General features: G+C 37.7%; 1 protein-coding gene across 2 annotated transcripts in view; it reads left to right on the top strand.

Moving 5' to 3' along the window:
• LOC142408757 (bifunctional heparan sulfate N-deacetylase/N-sulfotransferase 3) overlaps nucleotides 1-27,729 on the top strand; it is a 74,147-nt gene that overhangs the window by 31,442 nt on the left and 14,976 nt on the right. Inside the window, exons 3-8 of one of the 2 annotated variants that reach the window (XM_075499315.1) lie at nucleotides 372-459; nucleotides 4,120-4,274; nucleotides 7,924-8,109; nucleotides 10,803-10,931; nucleotides 24,695-24,877; nucleotides 26,959-27,055. In XM_075499315.1, coding sequence (XP_075355430.1) covers nucleotides 372-459; nucleotides 4,120-4,274; nucleotides 7,924-8,109; nucleotides 10,803-10,931; nucleotides 24,695-24,877; nucleotides 26,959-27,055 — 838 coding nt within the window. The remainder of the gene's footprint in view (nucleotides 1-371; nucleotides 460-4,119; nucleotides 4,275-7,923; nucleotides 8,110-10,802; nucleotides 10,932-24,694; nucleotides 24,878-26,958; nucleotides 27,056-27,729) is intronic. The other variant, XM_075499316.1, reaches the window with a different exon arrangement.

Below are 27,729 nucleotides of genomic sequence, written 5' to 3'. Positions count from 1 at the left end.
GCAGTGGTGGGGGGCACAAAAGATCTGAATTTCATTCCTGGCTGTGTCCCAGGTTTACTGAGTAATCAGTGGAAGATCTTTTCTCTGGCTTGTGCCTTTGCTTACCTGTCTTATGATTCAGGGAGTAAACCAGTATTTAATAGCTGGTCATCTTTATGAGGAAAACAATGGAGTTTGCATGCTGTCTTTAATCTTTAAATGATAATGAAAATATCTGTTACTTCTTTGTCATATATAAAAAGCTGTTTGTAAATAGCAAAACCAATTGAAAAGACATATAGCTGTAAAAATATTTATATTGTTATATTAAATTTCTGTGCCAGGTGTTGTTTTCTACAGATATGTTTATATGATGGGTTGTTTTTTTTCAGGCCCTGCTTGACACTCAGAATCTTTTGAGAGCTCAGATTACAAATTTTACTTTCAACCTGGGATTTTCAGGGAAATTTTATCACACAGGTAAGAATGAAATACTAAAATCACTTTCATTTTGATGGCGTTCTTTATAGTATGAGGAAAGTGGGAATGATAGAGACTAAGGGTCTGAGTAGAGAGAATAGTTTCCTTCATAATAGGATAACTAAAGAATCAAATTTTTCTTTCTTCCAGGTTGCTTTGGGACATACATTTGTGTGAGTTACCGAATCAAATTTTTCTCCTAAAGTTATTATACCAGATTAACCTTTTTTTTGAGCTGTAGTCTGTCTGGAAATAATCCTGTAGGTAGAGTCTGTAAACACCTCTTTGCAGCAACATTTCTCTTTTTAAAAAGAAAAAAAAAAAAAAGGTGCTCATTCTTTGCATAATAGTCCAATAAGTAGAGCAATTATGTGGAAGTAGGAGAGCCAGGCTGTAGTTTCTAAGAGAAAGACTAAACCCTTCAGGAAAGTGTCCTGTCAGACTGTTAAGTTTCCTGAATAAGAGGAATGTTGCTTCTCCTCCTCCAAGCTGGGACATACAGAAATGGCAGTCACAGGGCCAGGAGGAGACCTTGCAAGAAGCAGTCCAAGCTTGGGATGACAGCTTTCTGTAGGGGTTATACATGTTACATATGTGTCATTGGATAACAGTAAAATCAATCCTGAGGGTGGAATAAACACATCTCTTACTACTGTTGCTTTATAATTTCATCCAATTTGTGCTAGCTCAGACACTCGCTACGAACCTCTCCCAGGAAATGGGGAGAGGGAGGCACGTGCAATAGGTGGACTGGATTTTTCTCTGCAGCCCTTTCCTGAGCACACAGAGAATTTAGGTGGTAATTTTAGGTGGGCTGGAACATCTCGGGATGAGGCACCTGTAATTCTAGTAAGCTGTGATGCCTGCATTAGGTGCCGGTGTAGAACAGATCGAATTCCTCCTCCTCTTTTATTAAAATTCAGTTCCTTTCAACCTGTTGTTGAGTGGTAAATTCCACCGATCAAATACAATTTTCTGTTGACTTCACTGAGAGATCTGTTGAGCTACCACAGTTTATCCTTTTGGCTAGTTTAATCTCTACTGTAGAGATACAGCAATATATATTACCCATTAAAATAATTTTATACTTAAACCATTGTAGAAATAGGGAGAAATAAAATCTAAGGTATTAAATAGGATGTGATAAAGAAGAAAGAAGGTGCTTTCTACCATCAAACAGAAAGAAAAAGACATGCATGCAAAATAGGACAACATCAGAGCCTGGAAGAGAGAGACAAAAGACAGCACAAGATAATGTCATAGTTGAAGGATGTTAATATGAAAAGAAGGAAGTGAAGTGACATGTTAGCTGATACTAGGAACCAAAACCGGATTTATTTAAAAAGATATACAGAGCTTGAATATGCTCGACTGCTGTGCATGTTACATAGCAGAGGGATGAGCATAACTCTTCTTGTGCTCAGCTCACCTTGGTCAGTATTGCTTGTCATATTAAGAAGAGAAGAGGCAGGGAAAGAAGTCTGCTATTTAGAACCGAACAGCTGGAGAGGAAAGCAGCTGGGGCTGCACAGTCCCTCCACACGTCTCTCTTGGGCTCAGCAGACTTCAGCTAGACTTGGTAAATGTCCAGGTTTCACCCCTGCAATCCAGGTGTCGCCTGCACAGTTCAGAGAGCCTAGAGATGCCTTCACTTTTTCACATTCAGGACGTCACTCGCTCCATCCATTCCTATCCCTTCCTCCCTTTCTTTTGCCTAGAATGGCCCAGCAAAACAGTCCTGACTGCCAAGTTTGTCACCTGCCAGTGTCTCAGCAGGCAGAGGTACTTTCCAGGCCATTTCTTTTGCCTCTGTTGACAGTTCAGATGCTTTGGAGGGAACGCATGGGTTTCCTGGTTTTGGCCGAGTAGGATTTGGCAAAGGTATTGCATGTTTGTAGTACAAACTGACCCAGTTACTGGCTGTAAACTGAATGAGTTGAGCCTGTCTCCGTTACTTTATAATTTCTTCCTTTCTTGATACGTTTTCTTCTCCCGTACCTGGCTATCGTATGACCTTTAGACACTCCTGTCACTTTGATAGCGTGTGAACATCACACAGGGCCCCGGGGACTCCCATGGAGTCCTAAAATCTAATGATCCTACAAATATTGATACATGTTTACATATGTCTGCCCACATTTTTCATTCACTGCTGTAGTTCCCTCAGAGGTAATGAGGAATAAAATCACAACAGTGAAGGTATGTCAGACAAGGTTTGTTGAAGGAAAGAGGAAAAAGCAAAAGGCATATAGGGTTAGTGAGAGTGTGGCCGTACGGATGCAGAAAGCATCGGCAGAAAGCTGAACGTTCGGCTAAAAGACTGAAAAAGGAGAATAGATGTTGCAAAATGCTGAGAGAGAGAAAAGATTTGTCAAGTTGTGTTGATTGTTGGCGGGAGTAGGAATAATCAGACAAGCAGGATGCAGGCACACTGTGAAGATGTGTTAAGTTATAGGTTGTCAAAGTTTGACTCATACAATCTTTATACGGCAGCCCATTAAGGGGTTATTTAAATTTGGCTGCCTTTGATGGGACTTTGTCATTAAAAGCGCACTGGGACTAGGATAAATATCGGGCCTTGGGAGTGGAAGGAGTGTCCTCATCTGCCAGCTAATTAGACCCTGACACTTCCCATCCCCAAGGTGCTGTCAGATACCCAGGCGGAATCTCTGCGAGTAGGTTATACAGAGCCGAGGCACGGGCCCGAGCACCGAGAGCGGGTTGTCATTGCCCTCGGATTACACGAATGGCCTCTGGAGTGCTTGGGGTCCGGGCCTGCCCCCGGGGGGCAGGGGCCCGACCCAGTGGGTAATGGGAATGCGGATGCTTCTCTCGCAGGCTGAGAGGATTTACGAGCGTCAAAGCGGCCAGCTGGCTCAGGGTGAGCGGACAGGCCCTGCCACTGGCTTATTTACTGCTGTAGCTGTGGCATGAGAGGTGTGGGAGGACAGCAGGGCCGTACGCTGCTGCCCGAGCGATTCCTCTTCATTAGAAATGGCCGCAGGGCCTGTTCCCCACCCCACATCCTTAGGAACAGGCAGGAGAGCACCTGAAAAGACAGGCCTGGGGCCTGAGAAATATCTTGGTGAGCTCCAGCCACCCGTTAAGTCTCTTCAGAGATGCAGATTTCTGGGGACTCCTGAATAGGCCACGATCAGAAAGGTAAGAATTAGCGGGGAAGAGAAAATAATTGATTATGCATGATGTTTTGAAAAGGCTGCTGGAAAAAATACTTCCACATATCATAGGTAATGAAAGGAAGTTTGATTGGGGAGTGACTTTAGTTTGCATAAGGAATACCAGAAAAGAGTTGTCAACATTTTCATTTATACTCTGTATTAAACTGTCTTGTATACAATTTCTCCGATTCTGTCCCTTAGCTACTGATGTTACTGATATAGCACATGCATGTGAGGACAGAGTTGTACCATGCATTCGAGATGCCGTGAAAATGGGGCTCTCAGTCTTTTACTTGGCTATAATTACTTCAGGAAAAAGACTATGTACTTGGAAACATTTAAAATCCTCAGTACTTCAAATGGTCACATTTTATTATGCTAATTTCTTTCTTACATTTCGAAATATTTGTTAGAATATAATAAAAGTAGAGACTTTACTTCAGAGGTGGTTTGGTGTTTTGTTTTTTGGGTTTTTTTGCAGGCACTGAGGAGGAAGATGAAGGCGATGACCTGTTGTTGAGGTCTGTGGATGAGTTTTGGTGGTTTCCCCATATGTGGAGTCACATGCAGCCTCATCTCTTCCACAATGAGTCGTCACTGGTGGAGCAGATGATCCTCAATAAAAAATTTGCCTTAGTGAGTTATATTTTTGCATTTTATATTGAATTTAGGTATTCATAAACCAGAAACCATCAGAAAATCAGTCCCTGTAGAATTTGTTTTAATCTCAATAAATTGGGGAAAAAACAAAAGCTTTGATAAAGTGCTTTTTGCAATCACTCTATTTTGTGCTATGAAAATTCTGTTTCTCTACAGTTTGTATTTCCTTCTCAATTAAAGTTTGATTTTTTGATATTACTTTATGAAAAACTTTGAATGGAAAAATTCTTTCAGAATGAAGAATGAATATGTTCCTATCTTGGAAAGTCAATATAGATAAAAATTCTTCTGTTTCAATATTTTCCTATATAAAATTTTGTCCAAATAACCCATTGTTTAGATTAGAAAAAAATCCAATTTTCTGAAAGAATAAATACTCCATCAAAACGTGTCAAATGACTTTATGAAAACACTGCATGTTAGGATTAATGAAGTATACCACATTTTCAAAGATGTTTTTCTGCAGTGATACCTAATAACATCTTACATATTCCCTTTGGATCAGCTTTATAAAAACTTGTTTTGAAAAGCGTTGCTTTTACTAATTATTTATTCACAGCAAAGTTCTGAAAAAAAAGGTTTCAGTGAGAATATAAGAAAAAATAAAAACAGATCTTTAGGTCTGAGGATACTAGAGAAACAGACTTACCTTTTCTCTACAGTTAATTTCATACAATAAACCCAAACCAAACTGCTGTACAAAGTACATATTATTTGTCTGAAGAAATGGTCCAATGTAAAGACATAAAGAAGTGTTATATCAGAATATCTCAGCAAACATAACTTAATTGCTGAAATACATCTACTCTTCCAACAGTCTAATTTTACTTCTCCCGTTTCAAAATACGCTGGTGGCTCTTTAGCTGGCAGGTAATGACTTTGTTCCTTGAAAGAGCAGGAGGATTTGAAATACCAGAACAAAAAAGAGTACACTTATGGTCCTGTGGAGTGAGTGTAGGAGGAAAGTATAGACCTAGAATATCAAGCAATTAAAATTTGTATTTGAAAACTTTGCTTTTAAGTAAGGTGTATGCTTTCTTTCGACCAAATATTTTACCAAGTTTACTGTAAACTGTAGTTGTACTGAGTACAGGCCAGCTCACTTTTACTGTTTCCTTTAAAGAAAGCATTTCAGTAGAAGTTAGAACCATGAAAGTTTAAATCCTCTATCCAAAATTCCCTTTTTTCTATGATTCTGTGTACTGTTGCAAGCTCCACTGGAAATTAAATTAGTTCTTGTAGCTCTGGTGTGACCCAAAACATCCTCTGAGATTAGTCTACAGTATGTAACCATTAAAGTGTGTTATTACAATAACTCATATTCAACCCTGTTTTAGGTAACTTCATCAGTTTCTATTTTCTTCATTACTTTCAATGCTCTTAATACTTACAGGTACCTTATATTAAATGTTTTTCATGTCTGAAGCTATGTATAGACGTATAGACATGAAGCTACTTGTTATGTTTCATTTGCTTAAAGCATTTAAATTAATAACAAAGATAAGTATCGTGCTTTTTTGAAAGAGGCTGAAATTGCTGATGCCTCATGCCGTATCAAACTGAATGTGTACATTGTGTGTGAAATGCTCAACTTGGGAATTACAGTCACTAAGAAATAATGGAGACACTGATACATTGAAGATGATAGGCTCATAATTAGAATGAAAGATTTTAATTACATATTTATTACTGCATATTGTAAAACTTGAGGGGAAAAATCCTTAAAAATCAGACTTTTGTTTATAGCTGAATGAAGGAGATTAAATGGGGCATTAGAGGATGCAATTTCTTACATGTTCTGTAAAGATTTTTCTTTCTGATGTTTATACATGCTTAAGGGAGGTAGAAAAGATAAAAGGAAGTGGAATTGAAATATCTGCGATAGAATTAAGTAGTGTAAAGCTGTGTAACTGATGGTGTATCCATTCTTTATCTCTTCATGCAGTAAAACCAATAGGCCAGATCTTACTCATTCCTACTTTGGCAGATTACACATAGTGCACCCCAGCTGTAAACCAGCAGATTACGCACACCCTGGGTGCAGCGGGGTGGCTGATGGGGTGTTTGGATCTTACCCAGGAGCGGTACAGCCTTACAAGAATTCCAAAAGCTGCACCAGCCTCAAGGTGGTAAAATCTTATGCCCCATTATGTGTGCCATAAATTGCTAAAGGGAAATAATAATTTCACCATTTTTTTTAATATAGAATTACGGTTCTCAACTGTGATTAAACCATACCTGTCTGTTACACACGCCATTACACTAGGTTCAAAGTAGCCCTTTAATGAGGAAAAAATAGCTTTCTTCCCTTGCAGGCTTCACATCTTTAAAGTCTTATTTCTCATGTTCTTGCAGAGCAGAAGCAAATGCTGCTTTTCGTGAGTTTGCTTTGTTTTGAGCTGTTAGTAAAGTTGTCGTATTTAAAGTATAACAGATATGTCTCATTGAATCCTGACTATCTAAGATTTTTAAGTTCAGCACATTAGCTTTCCTGCATTAGGCCAGTCCTCCTCCAGAAAAGATGAAGAAAGATGATTTTACTAAGGTCACACACCCATTTTTCTTTGAGATAAGACTTACAGAGTTTTTCATATTCCTTAGTAACTAGTTTATTCAAAGGAAGAGACCCAAGTATCAACCAACTCTTACCTTTACACACAAAGTATGATTAGAAAATATGGTGAAGATGACCATACAAATACAAACAATATAAAAAACTCTTAAACAGAATTCAAAGGTTGTGCAAAGGCAGTTTTCCTAAATCATCGCAACACAACAACACCTTATGGACAGTGTATTCTGCTAATGAGGCTATCACAGAAATATCTGCTATGCACTGTTTCTTTGAAAAGTAACCTGAAAGAAAGGAGAAAAGGTATCAACATTCATTAGAGTATGTTGGAAACCAGAAACTGAAAAGAAAATATATGGAATGTCAAGAGAAGGTAACACCAGCAAGGTCAGTATGTAAACAAGATAAATGACAGGAGTCTGCAAAAATAGATGATGTGCTACAAAAAGGGTTAGTCTACAACATCTGCCTGTTATCTTCAAAATTTTACAAGTGGTTATCTTTTCTCCTTTTTTAAAATGACACTGAAATGGTTAAGCTGGTTTTGGATATGGTTTTATGTTTCGAGTGGACTGGAGGGGAAATGCAGCGACACTCTGAAATTCAGCTAACAATCCAAGTAATTGTGTAGGGACATGTAGTGGGAATCACACTTTTGCTATTGTAACTGCCAACTGCTACCTGTTGTGTTGTATATGTGCCAGTAATTTTCTCTCTGAATTCTTAGTTTGTGAGCAAATTCCTTGGAAGAACTTGAAAGAGTGCAGCTTTCTGTTTAATGTAGATTGAAGAAGTCAACGTAAAATACTTCTATATCACTCTTCCCTACATACTCATAAAAATATTCATTAAAAAAGGCTTTTGTATTAAAATCCTGTGTTTCATCTTCACCATGCTGCCTTCTATCTCCCTTACATATCAGCGTATTTTGATATCACCATTATTTGCATTTCAGACCTGTTCTTGATCTCTCACAAACAAAGGATTTGAGAAATGCCAAAACATCAAGTTTCTTAAATTTTTGAAAACAGTCATTGTTCTGTTATGTTTTAGGAACATGGTATTCCGACTGATTTGGGCTATGCAGTGGCTCCACACCATTCTGGAGTCTATCCAGTACATGTTCAACTTTATGATGCCTGGAAAAAGGTCTGGAATATCAGAGTTACCAGCACAGAGGAATACCCACATCTGAAGCCTGCAAGGTATAGACGAGGCTTCATCCACAAAAATATCATGGTGAGTTGTATTTATGATGTTCATATTACAACCACTCTACCATTTTATGAACAATTTATTTTTAAGTGGAAAAGCACAGTATCCTGAAAGTTCACATTGTGAGAAGCACATATTGCTGTGCATAAGTACCAAGATATATTTGACAGTATCTTGTTAATTAAAATCAGTCTGTTGCTGATGATGTTACTGCTGATGAAGGTGGCCTCCAGGCACCCTGCTGTTAACAGTTAACAGGCTGTTAACTCTTCTAGTCCTACTGCTAATACTGGTTCAGACATCTCGAGGAAAAAGTCAACTTTGTATCTTTTAACAGAATATTATGGGTTAGATTTTTAGCAGGTTTTAAATTTGCACAGTGCCATTAACTGCAAAAGAGTTTTGCCAGTTTATGCCATCTGAGAATCTGGATCTTGGTGCATAAATATTTTTTTCTTCCGTTTGAACGGTGCACAGTAGCCCTTGTTTTGCTTCCTGCCATACAGAAATGTGAACTGTGCTTTGCACTGTGGCTTAACCCCACAGCTAGGCTTTGGGCCTAGGCGATCAGGGCAAATGCTCAGAAGGTTGGAGGGAAAGACGACACACGCACCCCCACACACACCTCGCTCCAGGCTATGAAACTGCTCTGTTGAGGCAGCCCCAAGTCAAGTCACGCAGTTTTTCTGTATTACATAATTCACAGTGTTGTTCACTGACAGCAGTATTTGCTAAAAGGGGCTATACAAAACTGACATAGAAGGCGTCACGCTACTACCATCTGGTCACTGGGGCATAGGCTATTTCTGATTCACATACTGTCATTATTATCTGAGAAGTGTTTCAAAACAACTTTCCAAAATACTTGCTGCTATGTTCTGAAGTAACTGTCTTTTGGAGCATGGAGGAGGGCGGTGAATGGGCAAGATCCTAGTGTGTGTACTGTGCTATACCTCTGGCTGCAACAAGCAGTTTTGGAGGGTCAAGTCCCTTAGCACAAGACCGCTGCTTAGCTTATAACAGAATTTTGGTATTGTCCTGAAGTTACCATGGATAATTTTTCTAAGAAAAATAATAATATTTAAAAGTTTTGATCTATTTTTGGATGAAGCAAACTAAAATGATCTCCAGACATCCAGGAAAAAAATTGACACCATACAGATCTGAGCTACAGTTTGTTCTCCTCAAAGCAATAGCTGCATGTAAAATAATGGGTTTGTGGATATGCTAGGGGGACATGAAGCATTTGAGGAAGACTGATTGACTCTCAGAATCTCCAAAGATCTTTCATAAATTTTTGTAAAAACATGCCATTTGAAGACACATAATGAGATTTAACACAAGGACACTGCGGCCAAAAATCTATTTCCAAGAACAGTCATATAAAACCACCTGTTCTGGGAGCCTCAAGCTTTCAGTCCTCCAGGGCAAAGGCATTAATATTTTACAGTTGCAGGCTTATAGTGATGAATACATTCAGTAATGAAATTGCTACGTAAGATTTGCCAGAGCATTTCCCATCCAGTACAGCTTCATTCCCTGCCTCTGTGAAGAATTGTTCTCATATTTCATCAGTGAATCCAAAGGTTTTTAAAAAGTATATGTGAGTTTATAGCAAACACACAAGTTCCATACATTTTCTGACAACACAGAAGTTACAATCTGTGGTCACAGTATCGTGTACATTACAAACAAAGATGTTGAGAAATGAAACGACAACAAATAAAGAGTATCTACAAAACCACAGTCTATGTCAAGTAAGGGATTTGTATGCTTTAAAAGTTTAAGGTATCACACGATAAATGTTCTAAATTGGACTAAAATGTTTGAGAACAATCCCAGTTTAAGAATTATAAGTGAACATAAATACTCAGGTGTTGATTTGCCATAAAAAATAGAAATAATTGAAATACTCTCCAGCAAATTATTTTCTGAAGTTGATAGAAAATACTTTGAAGTTCTACTGGAAAAACCTAACTGCATTTATTAGTTCTTCCTATTCAAAAGACTTGTTCGTTGCATGTTTTTAAAAATACATGCTTTTGCTTATGCTACTTTTTACTGCAACTGGTCTTACAAAACTAGCACCGTTGAATGAGAAGCAAATCTTTCTTATAATGTGAGCGTTATCGGCAAAATTCGCCATGTGTCAGTGTAGAATTATTATTGGTGGTGATGCCTAAGCCCCCCCCAAAAAAATTGACTTTCAAATTCCAGTTTAAATTTACAACAAAGTCATCTTTCAAATAAAGAGTGGAACTGATTAATACAATATAGACTGATAATATTTTAGATTATGTTTCAAATTATTTTAGAAATCTTTGATGACCAGACTTCAAATACTTAGTGTTAGGATCAGGTGTTACGGACAAAATTAGTTTGAGGAGGTTGCTGAATTGTAAGTTATTGATTGAGATCAATCTTCAATTTCAAACAAAATGTGATGAATTTTTAGACATTATGATTTCACTGATAATAAAAATGTTGTTTCTGTCAGTAAGCGCTATTTATTGATCTGCCAGTGTATTAATTCAACTAGATTATTATTGACTTCTGGCAAAGTTGTGATGCCAAATCTACCCAGCAGTTATCACAAAGGAACATTATCAGTTATGTGTTATTTATCTGGCATTTATTATCTCATTAAGAGTATAAGCATTTTTGTTTTGTGAATTTCTCTTGAATCTTTTTTTTTTTCTTTTCCTAAATAAATTCAGGTGCTTCCTAGGCAAACTTGTGGCTTATTCACCCACACAATTTTCTATAAAGAGTATCCTGGAGGCCCAAAGGAACTAGACAAAAGTATTCAAGGAGGAGAGTTGTTCTTCACAGTGGTTCTCAATCCAGTAAGTACAGTGTAATTTTGAAATGTTTTTAAAAAAATAGTTAAAGGAGAGGTTACTGAATGCTTCAAGGCCAATCAGCTGGGTCTCCCCAACAGTAGTGATTAGTCACAGTGAGCTCTTCTGCTTTTTCAGTTAATTAATTTAAGATCTAATATTATGTATGTTCTGTTAGTTGTACAAAGGTAATCTCTACTTTTTTTGACAACTGTTTTGTTAGTAATGCAGTAGTAGCAACCTTTCTTCTTCATCTTTACTTTTGCATGAAACAAGAACCCTGAGATTTAATTTTTAAAAGAATTCAAGTGTTAAGAACTGGTATTACTGAGACGAGTACCTCAGGTGAAGTCCATTTTCCTGCTCTGCCAAATTCATAATCAGAAATGTTGGGAACACTCATTGGTTTGAGAAAGTTTCAAGCAAGAAGTGCTTGCACTTAAATCTGTTTTGAGAATTTTCAGTTGCTGATTCATAATAGCTTCAAAGAAAAGATCCAAGTAAATGAACCACGTAGGTAATACATCTGCTTAACCTTTCATTTGTCTTTAATGGAAGAATAAACAATAAACAAGGCTATGAAACCACAGAATAGTGACAGAAGAGAACAGTATAGTACTTCAAAATGGCATGGGATTAGGTCAGTTGCATCAAAACTGACCTTTTAGACAAGCTTTTAGGTGAGTCTTTGATCTGAAGTCCAAATGAAACATATAAATAAAATTTACCTGTTTTATACAAATTAATCACTAGGACTCATTTTTTCAGAACACCAAAGGGAACAAAACATATTTCCATTCAAATCCTTTGGAATAATAGCCTAAATATTTTTGTGCCCTTTTTTAATCTTCCATAATTTAATGGAAGTCCAAAGGAAAAAAGCTTCTTTCAGCTACTTCAGCAATTTATATGCAGGTCTATTTTTCAAGCCTCAAATTCTTTCAGGCTATAGCTTTAGTTCTTTGAGAGCAGTTACTGTGTTTTGTTCTCCTTTTTCATGTTCACATAGCAGAATTAGGAAATATAAACTTCACTTCCTCAGTACACATGTGGTCTCCCTTCTAGAGGACGGCAGTAGTCCCAGTCCTAACTTCACTGATATATATCATTTCAGGCACAGCATGTTAACAGAGGTAAGACCTGGAAAATTCCTTGGATGGAGGGTATTGGTACCATAGCAATGCTTCTGGCAATATATTTTAACTAAGAGTTACTAGCTTAACAAATGAGACTTAGAGGAAGATGTATAGTAACAACATTTTCAGTCAGGACAAACTGTATTCCATATTGAAACACAGCCACAGCTTAGCCAAAAACTATTTTACCATCTTACAACAGTAGGGGAACAGCAAAATTTAATATGGTTGCTTGAGGCATAAGCCTTTCAAATTAAAAGAAGAGAATGGAGGGGAAGACAAGATAAGCAGTGAAACAATCATGATTATTGGTATTAATCATAGAAGTTTGATCATGCCTGCCTAACATCCTTGAATGTAAGTACAGTAATGTCTTTTTATATAATACAATTAGATCTTCAATTTATGCATTGCAATGTAGTCTATATGATCACCTAGTTCTGAGAAATAGGATAGCCCCAATACAGTGCAGGCTAAAAGAATAGAAGTTAAATACGGTTTCCTAAATACAACTGTAAATGGATATTAGGCCAAAATTTGCCCAAGACAAATTGTTGCAATCCTTTTAAGGAGTGCCTTTGAAAAGATGATGCGTCTGGTTTTAAATATCTGCTTATAAACAGTTTCTAAAGTTCTAAGCATTAGCCTGGCATGTAATCAATTTAAAGACTAGGGTTTGCATCTTTGCGTTTTTTAAGTATTACATGTATTTATACCATAATTTGCAAGTCAGAGTTGGGCAAAGATTAGGCATTAAAATGAAAACTAAGTAGCTTTAGGAATTTGTCTAATTATGAAGTGGTACTTTGGATTTCATAAGCTTTCCTGTGTTTTCATTAAAATTGCTGGGATTTCTTAATGTGAAACATCCAGCTTTTCAGAGGATGCAAAAATTCTGTTATGAGGCATTTTCTAAACGTTATTTTTCACTGATGTAAAACTATGAAGAAGAAACATTACCTAGGAATCATTACAGTATAAGCTAAATAATATTCTCCACAATGAGTACATAAATATTTAGTTTCCAAAAATGGAAAATGTAGGTGTAAATGGAATGTAAATCTTAACCAGGAAATGTAATGAAGACCTTTGTTTAATTTGGATAACTGATCTTAAGTGAATATAGTTTCTGAGGTGTAAGTTATTAGGCTGAGGCTTTAGAAACTGAGTACCCTACGCTGAAATAAGTGCCCCTAAGAATAAAACCCAAAATTTCTTTGCGGTTTGGCTGTGTAATGGTAGCTATTCACCAGAGAGACTCTGCTTCCTTATAGTATGCTATATCAACCACAATCTGCAGAATAAACCACAAAAAACCACAGGACTATATGTGCATCTGTAAGCTTTTGACATGAGAACCAGCACTATTGCCGTGTTCCCAGGGCATTGAACAGTCAGAAGTCCTGCAGGTAAGAAAAGCATCAGGAAATCCTGCTCTGCATATGATCTCTGCTAGTTATATTTTATATGGGAGCTAAGAGTTGGTTTGTTGGAGTAGCTACTCTTGTGGTTGGCAAGCTGTATTTGTGTGGTATGCATTTATATCCCCACACTGCTGGTTCGATTGCGATCTGATGGTGGCTGTAAAGTGATTTTGACAGCTATGCCCATTGTGTTCACAAGGCATCTAGAATGCTGAAGTGCCACCAAGCTGAAAAAGAGCCTAAGTAGTAATATAACACGCTATCTACTTTTCCAATGATATTTTGTGTGTCTGTCTTCTGTTAAAGATCTTGCTGACTTCAGTGGCCCTTAGGCAAGTTCGTACCATATCAGAATCTTGCACAAAATGTTTTACAGAAAAAAAAGAAGAAAGAAAAAGGAAAAAAAAGAGAAGCCTTGAGCAACCCTGTATTATTAGTATACTGGCATTATTTTCCCCACGTTATCGGTTGAATAAGACTTAGAGGGAGGTTGTGTGACTTGCACTAATTTAGCCAGGGAATTCTGTAGCAAAGCCACAAGGAAAACATGCATTGTAGAAGTCTTTAGTGATGAATATATTATCCAGTCAGACAGCTCTCTGTCTTTGTTTCATTATTTTGCATTGTTACTGTTTTCCCTAGCACTGTACTGACTTTAAAACATTTTAGCAAGTATTTTTCCTGATAAACTTGTTAGAATCTTCAGTGACTTCAGATTCATCTATCTGTCTGCAATATTCAGTGAAGTTCTTGGATTAATAAAACAAATTTCTGTTAAACGTCTCTTACGATGAAATTGTACCAGTCTCCTGAATATGTCTTGTAAATGATGGAGGAAGTGAGCAATTAGATTTGGAGCTGTATATAATGATGAGGGTAGGTATAGCCGCTGCCATCAACTGTATCATTTCTTCTCAGGTTTGCTAGTAAATCTCTATCAATACTGACAAGACTTTACTTCTGAACCGCTCTGAAAATAATTAGACCTAAGAATCAAGCCAAACTAAACATAGCTGAACTGAACATGCCTTTATAAAAACTATTTGAATATTTCTTTCTGTCTGCCACTGTATATTTTTCCTCATCTGCAACTAAGAACACACATATTGCTTCTTTATGAGAACAGGTCTGTACCAGTTACCTGCCTGTGCCATAGCCATTGTTTCTGTAGGTAGTTGATGAGGAACATGTACAATAACATAAGCTAAGGAAGAACCGAGGCCAGAACAGTTCAAAAAGCACTGATGCAATAAAGTTTTCAGAGACCTAAGTTACAAATGAGCTTCTTCTAGCTTGCACACGTGTTGCAATGGATTTAAGTACCAAAACTTGATTAACTGAGCAACTAAGGCTACCTATTGCAAAATTATTTGTTTTATTTGTTTGATATATAACAGTACTGTTCAAATACCATTCAATCATTAACAGGAACATACAAATCTGACTGTCTTGGTGAACAGCGATACATGTTACGATAATACATAAACATAAAAGCTATACACCCTTCATCTTTCCAGGAAAAGTAAAAATTGTGACTGGAACAGGATTCTGCTAAGGACAGCACTGCGTATTGCAGCATTTTCTCTAATGATGTGCATGTTCTCCCATGAGAGCAGCTATTAGAGATGAGCTATTAGAGCAGCTATTGTCAGATGAACACTTGAAATTCACTCACCTGTCCCACCGGCCTGATGGAAGCTACAGAGTAAGAGGCAAACATGTTGAACAGCTCTTGTTCTCCTTGAGGCTGCATGGCCAGCAACCTAAGCTGATGCAAATGGTGTGTTAGCTTACTCTGTGCTACACAGACAATAGGAAAATGAGTTCACTGTTCTATGAAATAACTGGTTATAGTTAAGCCAATTTAAAAAGGCATTATTGCGAACAGCATGTTATATTCCAGTAACAGAAGAAAGGTTCCTATCTGTGAGTTTGTATATTTGGATTCTGCAGAGTGTACACGAATCAATAATCTTAACATGTGGATCTGCACATTTTGCACAGCGAATTCAGTGGGATTTTTCCCATTTCCTTCCCATTGTCATTCTTATTAGTGGGATAATATGTAGGTATATCCATGTTCCTTATTCTTTAAGCCATTGACACAGTGTGGAAGGAATAGAGTTGAAAATAATGCAGAGAGTTGTATAATGAAGTTATGGAAATCCATGGTACAAGTTCATCCAGAACACTCTGCAGACTCAATCTTATGTGCAAACTGGAAGCAGTTGACTGAAGAGGACTATGAAGGACTGAGAAAGACTCCAATTTGAAGAGAAATCAAAATGATCAAGATTGATTATATTTGAAAAGAGATGAACGACAGAAACAACTATGAAATTGCATGAAGAACCTAGACAATGAGCTCCTGTTACCTGTCTTGAAACAGAAAACCAGAGGATAGCCAATTAAATGAGGATGAGAATTTTAATGAGAATTGTATCAGGATCTTCCTCCAAGGTAGTGTTTTTGACATCAAGAACTTGTCAAGATGTGAAATACAGAATTAAATTTGATTGGATACTCATGCCTGTAGTAGTTGGTAAGACATGGATTCCATATAAACTTCCATGCTTTATGTAACCCTTGAAAGCAGGGAAGACTTTCACAGAGGATTGTTTTTCACACATCTCCCAGCTGGAGAGTATCCTGTACTTTCCTCATGCATATCTCTGATGCCATCTGCTTCTGTAGACAGCATGCTGCACTAGATAAACAGGCCAAACACAGGACAGACCTACTAGTTGTATTCATTTTTTTTTTAATATGGAAAAGTTTACTGTTTTTCTGACTGCAAAGTTTCAATAATAAAAATAAAATTCATGAAGCAGATCAACAATATGAAATGGAGTATATCTCATCTGCTTTCTACCCGTTCTTTAGATTTTATTCCTAAAGTTTATTCCAGTTTGTTAATCTGTTTGGTTTGGTTTTCAAATGATGATGTGGAAGGTCTATTTTGATTCTAAAGTCCAAGTAATCTAGTAAACCCAATTTGTCTTAATATGACTGCAACTTTGACAAGAGACGTGGTCTAAAACAATATTGTACGCTTCTCCTTTTCCAGTAGCATCAGTAAAAGTTAAGGTGTCTCAGTTTAACTTTGTAGAAGGCACACATAACCCAGTCCTAAAATATCCTGTGAACTATGGAAGATACAGATTGGGAGCTTTGCTATCCTACAAGATGAATGTTTAAGGGAAAACAACGATTCATGAAAATCATCTATATCTTTTCTGCCCCCGAGAAAAACAAACAGAACAGAATACAGTAATTGCATTACATGCACTTACATGCACGTCCTTACAAAGTACTATGTGTCTACAGATCTAAAGAAAAAGGAAAATGCCCTGTGGAGATGAATTTGGTGAAAGCCTTCAAATGGTTGACAGGCTAACAATGAAACTAATATGTAGCCAGCTGTGTGTTCTCTGTATGGTTTACAGCAGTACTGATCAAGAGGAAAGACTGTTAATGGTTTAGGCCCTGTGTCTGATTGATCTTAAAATAATTGTAATCTTTGTATGCATTCAGGTCTAAGTATTATTTTCCTCTAATTTTTACCTCTCCCAAGTTACAGTGAGTAGAGCTGTTATTAAGCTAATTGACTTGCAGCAAGGGAGAAATTATCTCCTTTAGCACTGAAAATGAGAGGATTTATATGAGCATCAGCAGAACCTACTGTATCTTAATGTGACCCTGAGCAAGATGAATAGTCAGGCTTTGGGACTACAGAGAAAAATACAAAACCAAAGGCATTCAGGCTCAAATCTTCCCTTTCTGTCTGTACCGCTTTGCACAACCTCATATTTAATCGTACTGAGTGTGAGAGGCAGGAAAAGATGACAAATGTGTTGAGAAGTGCACCGATGTGCAGGTACCTCTCTGAGCTCCAATGTGTGGGGTTCATCGTCAGCATCCCTCGGTAGTGCCATTGGGAGCATAGCCTGGGCTCACCAGTGGGCCGGTTCAGTTTGGCAGGCTTGGCCCGCTTCATGCTGAGAGAGAGAGGCAACAGTTTCATCTCTTCCCTGTCCTCTCACGCCCATTTTAGGAACTCGTGGGAACTCCAACAATAGTTTGGGGAGTTACCATGAATTGGGGTGGGGGGCAAGTCAGTTTTGCCTAGCATTCTGGTTGACTGCAAAACACAGGTATACCTTGTCTTCCTATCTGTTCTTCAAAACCCGCCCATAAAAGCCAGAGTCTGATATTTTGTGGATGGAATAGACAAAATATAAAAAACCCTAAATGAACAGGCAGCATGAAAAGACTGTGGAACAGAGGGGATTAGCTATCTAATTAGAGGTGATTCCTTGTAACAGTGTACAATAAATGCATTGAAATTGTGGGTAATAAGAAAACTTTGCCCATCTTCAAAATTCTCAAATGGAAAGCCCTGTACAGCTTTAATAGGTTTACAGCGATTAGCAGAGCAAGTCTTTTGGACAGTACTGCCAATTGGGAAATTGAGTCACAAGGGTAATGAGCAATTTACAGAGAAAAGCAAAAAAAGTTTGTGCAACAGCTGAAAATAAACTCAGGTTTCCTGACTGTCAGATTAATAATTCAGAACTACACCAAATACGTGATTTTGTTTGATCTTATAAATCTTCCCTGGCTCCATTATATTTATAGTGGAGACACTGCTATGTAAATCAAATTCAGCTAGTTGGCTTGCTGTCTTTGCAAGTGGACAGATCCATGGCAGCTGTGAAACCAGCAGGACAGCCTCAGAACAAAAAAGGGAATTGCAAGCTGGAATCTCTGTGTGGTGGAACTGAACACAGCTTTTCTGGTAGCATACAGGTCTAAAAGGAATATCTTTCAACTATTAGAAATATATATTCAAGCATAGACTGCAATCTAATTCATTATTCTATCACTTTCTTAGTCCAATGGAGCAAACCCAGCTGTTACTGAGTCTCTGAATACCTGAAACAAAACTCTTCTGAGTAACATGGAGACAATATCAGAACGGCAAACAGAGTGTGCACAATGCCAAATTAATTGGAATATAGCTGTTCTGAGAGTTAGACATACTCTTGTGGCCTGTAAACATTTGTTCAGTAGCTAAAATATCAGCAATATACTAAATTGGTAATGCATCTGCTTCTAGTGCCTAGCAGAGATCACATAATTAATTGTCAATCATAATTTAACTTCATTTTAAAGTGTTGTGCTTAATTTCATTGAGTTGGGAGGCCTCAATGCTGCCTTTTAATGTTGTTGCACAGATTGGAGGGTGACACAGTGCCTGTGACAAAAGTACCTTGATGACTGGTTTAATAGTATGAATTTATTCAAGTTGGATTGCCTGCAATAGATTTATATATCGTTAAAAAAATGACAGATGTGCCCAGTCCGTAAGAAATGGTTATTACCAATTTTTTCTTATACCAACTCTTCTAGTTCCAAATGTAAAATGCCAAAATAATAATAAATCTGTTTAACATCATTAGTGTCACTGCAAGTGTGAGTCCTCCCTCCACTTCCATGATACTTGCCAAAGAGGGTACGGCTCACCTCTGAACAGGGAGTCTTCTCTCTGCTCTTGGGTTACAGTCCGATCCTGACAGCTTAGTGCAGTGGTCTCCAAAGTGGGGTACGTGCACCCCAGGGCGTGTGCAAGATGATCCATTTGGGTGTGGGAACAAAATATTGGAGCTTCAGTATTAGGAGTATATAATTCATAAATAAATATACATACATTGGGGATGCATGCTCAGAAATTTTTTCCTGATAGGTGTGCACGATCAAAAAAGTTGGGAGACCACTGGCTTAGTGGACTACTCTTCTAGAGGCTTTTGTGCTTAATTTGTTTTACTCTGCTGTAGACATTGCCGCTTCTTTTCTTTCCTGCGTTATTACTGTAACTGAAATCAAATCGAAAAGTCCTCCTGATGTGGTACACTGTTAAGGAGGTATAAACAGAAAAGGAGTATGAAGAAGAATAATAGTGAGGTGTAAGTGCAACCTATTAATCTGCAAAATGTTGTGTAAAATGGAGTTTGAATATGAAGCAAGGTACATTTTGCTTATCAGGATCTATGGAAGGGAGTGAGAATATTTGCAGGTTGGCCAGCACAAAGATATCCACTCTGCTGCTTTCCATCAGAGCAGCTAGTCTTGCTCACCATAAATCATTTCTGTCCCCAACATACAAAGCTTCATAATTCACCCTTCCAGACCTTCACAGGGAGCTTGGTAGTAAATAAAAAAAAAAGTCTTTCCCACTATCCTTGAATGGTTCTTCTCATCCCTGTCTTTCAAAAAATAGAGATCCCTTGACTCCAGGGGGAAGAAGCCAGGAACGCAAACATGGCACAAGCCAGCAGCTGTAAGAGGGGCTTCTCACACTTGGGAATGGAAGGGAAATGTTATTCCTTTGGGAGGCAGGCGTCTCTGTTTTTGTCAGGAAAACAACAACTGCTACCAAGACTGTAGAAGCTTAGTTAGTAGTGTCCTTATTGTATAATTTTAATAGGTGCAATATCGTAATACTGTTGATTTTGTAGTCATCGATGTTTTTAAAATATCCAGCCTGCTAAAATAACATCCATTGCTAGAAGCTGGGTAACTTGTGGCTTTTTTCTCATTTTGTGCAAATTGTTTGTCAAGCATCTATTGTTTTCTCTGTTCTTGATACATAAATTAGATCGTGCTGGTTCATCTTCTCCTGATACACGTGATTTAATAGCAGCAACTCAATCTTGGTGTCAACTCTAATTCGTTGACCTAGAAGCTATTGCCTCTAATTGGGAAATGTTGTTGCAGTAAGGAAATATGCAGCACAGAATGAGCATTCAAAAGATAAAAGCTGTTTCTCCTGAGTGCTTGTCCTCATTTCCCTACATCTCTGCAGTACCAGTCAGAATCCCAAATAAAATCAGGAATTGGGAAGGAGAGCAAAAAGAAATAGCCCTCTGCCCTTTCATTCTGGGCAATAAGGAGTGCAGAGGTGCTGAGGAGAAGCTGAAAGGAGCAGGTCGTACAGCTGCCTATAAGGCGCTGTGAGAAGGCAGAGTAGAGCACCTTTGCTACTCTGATAAGATGGCTGGGAGCAAGAAAGGAGCTGCTGCCCAGAGGCCAGATTTAGTCCCAAACTATCATTTTAAAAATTGTCTGCATTCCATTTCAGTTCCCTCGTGAAAGATATTAAATCCTGTGGAGAGTGTGCATTGAAGTGCAACCAGGATGATAGTTTGTTTATGAGGAACAGCTAAAAAGGGTGATCCTTCTCACACTGAGATAAAGAAAATGCTGAGATGCCCTGAAAGAAATTATATTTTAGAAGAGGGCTGGAAATAATAAAATCAAATAAGCTCCTTTTAACTGAAAGAGAGGCTAAAATGCTTGTTAGAGTAAATATAAATCCATTCACAGCTGCTTCCCTTTTGAAGAAGGAATAAAGAAATATATGAAGCTCTATTTATATTTTACAGCATTTCCCAGAGGTGCACAATTATTGAACAAACAGTGTTATTTACTAGATCTAGTCTTCTGAGATGCCCACAAAGGATTCCTTTTATATCTCCTGATCTGTGGTTTCAAGAGAATAAATCTTTAATAGCATAGCGTGCTAACTATTAGTTGGCACAGAAAGAGTAATCATTCTCATTAGTTAGAACTTGTTTGAATGAAACAGAACATGGTATGATAGAGCAAAACAAAGCATCTGTGCTGGTTTTGGCTGGGATAGAGTTAATTTTCTTTATAGTAGCTAGTATGGGGCTATGTTTTGGATTTGTGCTGAAAACAGTGTTGATAACACACTGATGTTTTAGTTGTTGCTAAGTAATGTTTGCACTAGTCAAGGACTTTTCAGCTTCCCATGCTCTGTCAGGTGCACAAGAAGTTGGGAGGGGGCACAGCCGGGACAGCTGACCCCAACTGGCCAAAGGGCTATTCCATACCATATGGCCTCATGCTCAGTATATAAAGCTGGGGAAGAAGAAGGAAGGGGGGGACGTTGGGAGTGATGGCGTTTGTCTTCCCAAGTCACCATGACACATGATGGAGCCCTGCTGTCCTGGAGGTGGCTGAACACCTGCCTGCCCATGGGAAGCAGTGAATGAATTCCTTGCTTTGCTTTGCTTGCGTGTGCAGCTTTTGCTTTCCCTATGAAACTGTCTTTAACTCAACCCACGAGTTTTCTCACTTTTACTCTTCTGATTCTCTCCCCCACCCCACTGGGGGGGAGTGAGCGAGCGGCTGGGTGGGGCTTAGTTGCCTGCTGGGGTTAAACCACGACAGCATCATAACTCAATATGGAAGGCAAAAAGTAATAATCATGTTTTTGAAACTGCACACCTGCAAATGGAAGGGTAATGATACGATTTTTGGTCCTTCTGCACGGCTTGGTAGGAAAGCAGGGAGGTGGGTAGCAACACACCACCCCTTGTAGCTGGGCCAGCGCCAAGGTGAAATCCCTCAAAATAGTACTTGGATATAATTTTCTCCTTGTAGCCAGGGAACCCGGATGATCAGCCTATACATCTCTCCCAGTGCCATGGCTGCGTAGCTGTTGCCAACAAACTCGCAGAAATGCCCCTAGAGTAGGAGAGAGCGGCTGGCAGGTTGGCATCACGTGCTGTAAGCCACCTCTCATAGGGATCCCTGGTGTGCAAAGCGGGCCACGATCATTCCCAGAGAAATGTAAATGCAGCCATTGCAGCATCACGCTCCTGTTAGTTACACAGGCTGCTAGCTTAGCCTGTAAAGATCTTTTGCAGCTGAAAGCAAGAGTAAGTAGTTCTCAGGTCAGTTCAGGTGAATTAGGCCCTGGATCAGCAATACTTCATTGTTCTATGAAGCACAGGATTGTAGTTTGCTAATTTTAGACAGGTAGTGGTAGTGATTTTACTAGGAATTTGTTTGCACAGTATCAACAGGAGGGGAAAAACTTTTGTTCAGATTTTCCTGGGATGTAGTCTCAGCTGATCGGTAATATTTTTGATGCCATATAGAAGTAAAGGAGACCTTTTCTACAATGTAGAGTTGTATATCAGATCATGTATTTGGTTACACTAGGTATGGACTTCTTTACAAGATTTAGTCATTTATGTTTTAAACCAGCATTTGATCATCTTTCTTTTTTGTTGTAAATAATTAACCATAAAGTATTTGACATTAAAAAAACCCTGCAAAATGGGAACTAAGGTCTCGGATATATTTTTGCCCTTCATTGACACAGTTTCATATGCTGGAAATTATTTATGATGATATGTCTGATCAATTTTTCAGCCTCCATTCTGACATTTGTAAAATTACAGTGATATTCCCTTCAGGGAAAGAATAATACATATTTTCCCCAAACTAGCAATCTTTTCAAGTTCTCTTGCTTTTTCTTCCAGGGCAGTGCTGTAGTTGTTGGCAGGTAGGGAGTTGCCAGGAGGTGAACTGACATAAATGTCAGAGATCAACCCACGTGTAGGAAAGAAAGAGGCTGTCAAGAAAACAAGTTAACCTTTTTTTATGGAAACCCTCTGATTGTATCTTTGTTGAGAACAACACAGTCCTATGGCTGGTCTGTTCCTGCTTTGAGAACCAAAATAAAAAAGGAAACTTGAAAAGGTTGTATGTTTGGCAAAATGCTTGTTATTGGTTGCCTAAAGGGGAGGGTTGGTTTTTTTTTTCAATCTCAGTCCTATCTGAAAAGAAAGATTGTATCCTAATGACTTAGCAGTGTATATCTTCTAATTTTACTTGAGTTGGACAAACTGAAGCCCTCAGCTTACTATATAAGCCAAGAGGCGTCACCAAATGGCACTATTAATAAAACACGTTTTCTGTGTCCATTCACTGCAAGTACTCTGTAGTATTACTCTTAGGTGTTCAAAAATAGAAGTTCAATAGCTTTGAACATTTTATATCAAAGGAAGCCAGTGTTCTAAATACTCTGAAACAAAGGAATACAGCTGTAAATCCCAGTTTCTCATTCTTTTCTTTTTACTTTTTTAAATTGAAGGCTGGAATTCCTTCAGAAAAGATTAACTTCAGTTCCTGAACTAATTTCAGAATTATGGCCATGATAAGCCTTTTTCTTTTTAAAGTGGCTTACATCAAGTTTTACTTTAAATAGAAATTGCCCATTCATGGCATTAGCAGATTTATTTATAAAGAGAGTCATGTTTCTAATTTTTGAATGGAAATTAGTCTGGAGAATTTATCTTGGGAGAGTTCTCCTATTTTGAAAAAGACTTAAAAAAAAATCACTGCTAGAGAGGCAAGGGTTTGCAGATTTTAGTGTAAGAACAGACTGTTTCATCAGTGAAAAATTACTTTGAAAATGAATCAGTTTGCAAAACAGAGGTTTCAGTCTTCAGCCCTTCCTCAGTCCCTGAGAGACCATCCTTGCAGTCTGTATACTCCTGCTCCGCTCATCAGCACAGTTTACGTGCATCCAAACATGCCCTTCCTGCAAGAAACCTTCACAGCAAGCATTGCTTCCATTGGGAGTGTGAGAGTGCATTTGGACCGAGGGATGCCGCGGGGAGGATTTATCTGAGTAGCAATTTCACAGTAAGGTGGTAGAAGAGCAAAATACAAGCAGCCTGACAACTGATGGGATATTGAGCTCTTTTTTATTATTATTTGGGAGTATTTTATGCACAATTATTTGAAAGTACTCAACCAGGTTTCAGGGTTTTTTGTTTCTTTCTGCATATGATTCGACTATCTGCCCAGTGCTTGCAGAATAGCTTTGTGGAAGAGGTGAGCTACTTATCCCATAAAACTTACAGCTGGAGCAACAAGATTTAAATCACAGCAATAGAGGTCAGCTATCCTCTTGGTCTCTGACTTCTTTACTCTTCCACGAAAACAGAATTCACATTTTTAATACTGCATATGCATTCCACTTGAAGTAAAACTGTGGGTATTGTTTTTGCTGTGTCCTCCATTAAGTACATTTACATGAAGATTATGTAAATATTGTACAACCCCAGGGTAGGATTGCATATCCTAGTTCACACAGAGCTCATAGTACCTATTCCACAATTTTCTTCATTAATTGCATTGAGTTGACTTGAGAAGGAGGATGTAATTCAACGAAGAGCGAGGATAGTAAAATCTACGCGAATGTGATCAAAGTCTTGCAGCTCTAAATAAGAGCAAAATGCAAATTAAATTTGTATTATCTGTGGTTACACTGCCATCTAGTGATACAAAGAGTCAATGTCAGCTTTCTTTATCTTGTTTTCTAAAGATTAGCATCTTCATGACACATTTGTCTAATTACGGAAACGACCGCCTGGGATTATACACTTTTGTGAATCTGGCCAACTTTGTTCATACCTGGACAAACCTGAAACTGCAAACTCTTCCTCCGGTTCAGCTGGCTCACAAGTATTTTGAACTATTCCCTGAGCAAAAGGACCCTCTCTGGCAGGTAGGCAGGCTTGCTGATGAAGAGATCAGAAAAAAATCGTCTTGATGATGTTTTTTGTGAAGTTCTTTGTTTCAGTTTCTTGTAGAGAAAAGCAGTAACATTTTTAAATTTACTCATTAGTTCCATAGAACAGCTTACTGAAGCTTCAGTGTATGTGATTGTTTTCCCTGTCGCTTAAATCTCTATAGAAAGGTTGTGAAATTAATATATATTAAGGTGTGAAATTAATATATATTAAGGTGTATAATTAAAATTATCTTTACTTCATTGTATTTGTGACTTTACTTGCTTTTAGAAATGTAGGAAGTGCAGGAAAGGCATGTTGTGTTATTTCTCTTCTCCTTTTGGAAATAACAGGAATGAAGCATTTGTCAGAGAGATGTATATGCGTATTTTAGCAACTGGACATTAAAGAAATGAATTTTTCTTTGTGTGAGAAGAGGGCATCCAAAAAGAGAAGAGAGTATTAAGACCATGGCTACCTTAATGCTAAAACTGACTAGCCAAGTCAAAATAGATTAGATAGATTAGAAAGTTATTCACAAAAGGCTGAGAACTGCCCAAGCAAGCTTACCAGCACTTAATACATTGATGTTATCAACTCTGCTGCTTGATTATCCTGCTCTCATAAGTGAGCAAATTGAAAATATCAGGAATGTGAAGACCTGCTAAGGCTGAAGCCTGCACTGACCTCGCAGCTGACACGTCTTCAGCCCATGACCCAGCGCTAAGAGCACAGTCCTTAAAGAGAAACTACTGCACCGAGCGGTGAACGCTGTCATGTTCTCTTTGCACATGCTCGGCGATGGTTCAGCCAATTCAGTGGAACGTCTGAGTGCTATAGGTACATGTGTCCCTACAATGACAATATGTATCCCAAATATCATCCTTTTGAGGTGACTTGGTAGAAATATTCTAAGGAGCAAGCTTTACTAAATCAAACATTAAAACGTATTTAAGCTTGCGTACTCAAATGTTTTCTAGCATTGGATGTTGAATTGCCAACTTAGAATCTGAGTATGAGATTGCAAATTCGGACTTAAATATCCATCTTGAAATTCATGCTGTTATTGAATAAAACATTGAACTAGGGGGAAAAATGTAAAGAATTCTGCATAATGTTAGGAAAGAATGAATTTTAAAAATGGAAATTAGTCTGTAGCCAAATGACTTGAAAAATTAGAATTATTTAGAAAAGAAATTTGTAAGTAACAGTGACTAACATATACCGAATGTGGTGTCTTTTGTCTATAATGCACGTGAATCTGAATACAGTTACATTTTTATGAGCCTAGAAGGCTGGTAATTCCCTTCATCTCAGTGCAGTACTGGCAAACAACAGTGTCAAACACTGTTTGCAAGTAGCATTTCTAAAACAAATTTAAACTGCTTCAGTTGTAAAGCAGCACATGAAAAAACAGGATTCAATATTATGTACTGATTTGAACTGGAGCATCAGAGTATGTATTTGTGAATGGAAATCCTTAAATTATAATTAATTTACTATTTTAGTTTAAAAACTGCAGCATGTGTAGGGTGGTAGCTGTTACAGTAATGTAAAAGAAAAAGTCAGTAATTAGATAACTCATTAGCAATTTTAAGTCTTCCTAATTTGTATGCAATTGATGAATTGATTTTGAATGAGTCCCACACCTTAAGTATGTGGGATCAAATTTGTCTTTGGCGTAATTCCACTGAACATACTGACATTTCATAGGAGAAATGATCTTGTCCCAGGGTCTGTTGGGTAGCTGGGGCAACTATATATATGTAGGAATAAGTTAGAAAGAAAACCGCATTTCTTCAACATACTTGTCTCATCAAAAAAAAAAACACTTAAGAGATGCAGTTTCTGCTCTGGTTACATTGCAAATACCTTTCTGAATCACTGAAATAGTTCTTTAATACATACATACATAACATACATACATACATTCCCTTTCTGTCATAAGGGAAAATAATATTTGCTGGTAAGAATATTTGTACATTGGTGAAAAATTGATAATTTATATAAACATAATTTGAGAACCTTATCAGGTGTGATTACCAATTATATTCTTAGTTGTTCTTCTCTGTTTTAGAATCCCTGTGATGACAAACGACACAGAGATATCTGGTCTAAAGAAAAAACCTGTGATCGATTACCAAAATTCTTGGTTGTAGGACCCCAGAAAACTGGTGAGATTTTATTGTATTTCAACAAGATAGGCTATGTGTAAGTTCAAATAATTATACTTATTAATCACTTTTTACTCAGACTGCTGCATAGAGATCTTGATCATCTAATAGAACTTTTTTATTTTCAGATATCATCCAAATATAGTTTAATAATGTAAGTTACAACAACAGACAGTACACATATTGAAAATGCAGGGTTCGGGTGTGTGTCGGATTTTTTTGGCTTTATGTCAAAATGAGTGACACTTTGATAAAGACATCAACAAGATAGACAAGATCTTGTCAAGGCGGAAGGAAGAAAGGACAGTCATTTTTTTAAATGGTGTAGATTCGTAACTGCAAGTTCTTGTCTGTCCTGCAAGTGTCTTGTTTATAGAAATGTGTTATTTCATGGCATTTATTTCAAGTCAAGAAGTTCCTAATGGGCAGTTTGAATGCAAGGTTGCAGTAATTTATAAATTAACTTAATGGTTAATTTTCTTCTCTGTAATCAGAAAATTGCATATGTGCTTCCTTTCATCTTCACCAATCCCCAATAGCTACTGAGTGCAAGATTTTTAAATTACTTTTTGTGACAGTCTCATAAAAACCAATAATTACTTTTAAAAAAAAGTTATTAAAAGTGTGAAAAACAGATTTCAGCATTGGCATTCTGGTTTCTGTGTTTACTATTT

Source organism: Mycteria americana, chromosome 4, assembly GCF_035582795.1.
Source record: "Mycteria americana isolate JAX WOST 10 ecotype Jacksonville Zoo and Gardens chromosome 4, USCA_MyAme_1.0, whole genome shotgun sequence".
NCBI classification, from domain to species: Eukaryota; Metazoa; Chordata; class Aves; order Ciconiiformes; family Ciconiidae; genus Mycteria; species Mycteria americana.
The sequence above is the reverse complement of the archived record's forward strand: the minus strand, read 5'-3'. Positions and strand labels throughout refer to the sequence as shown.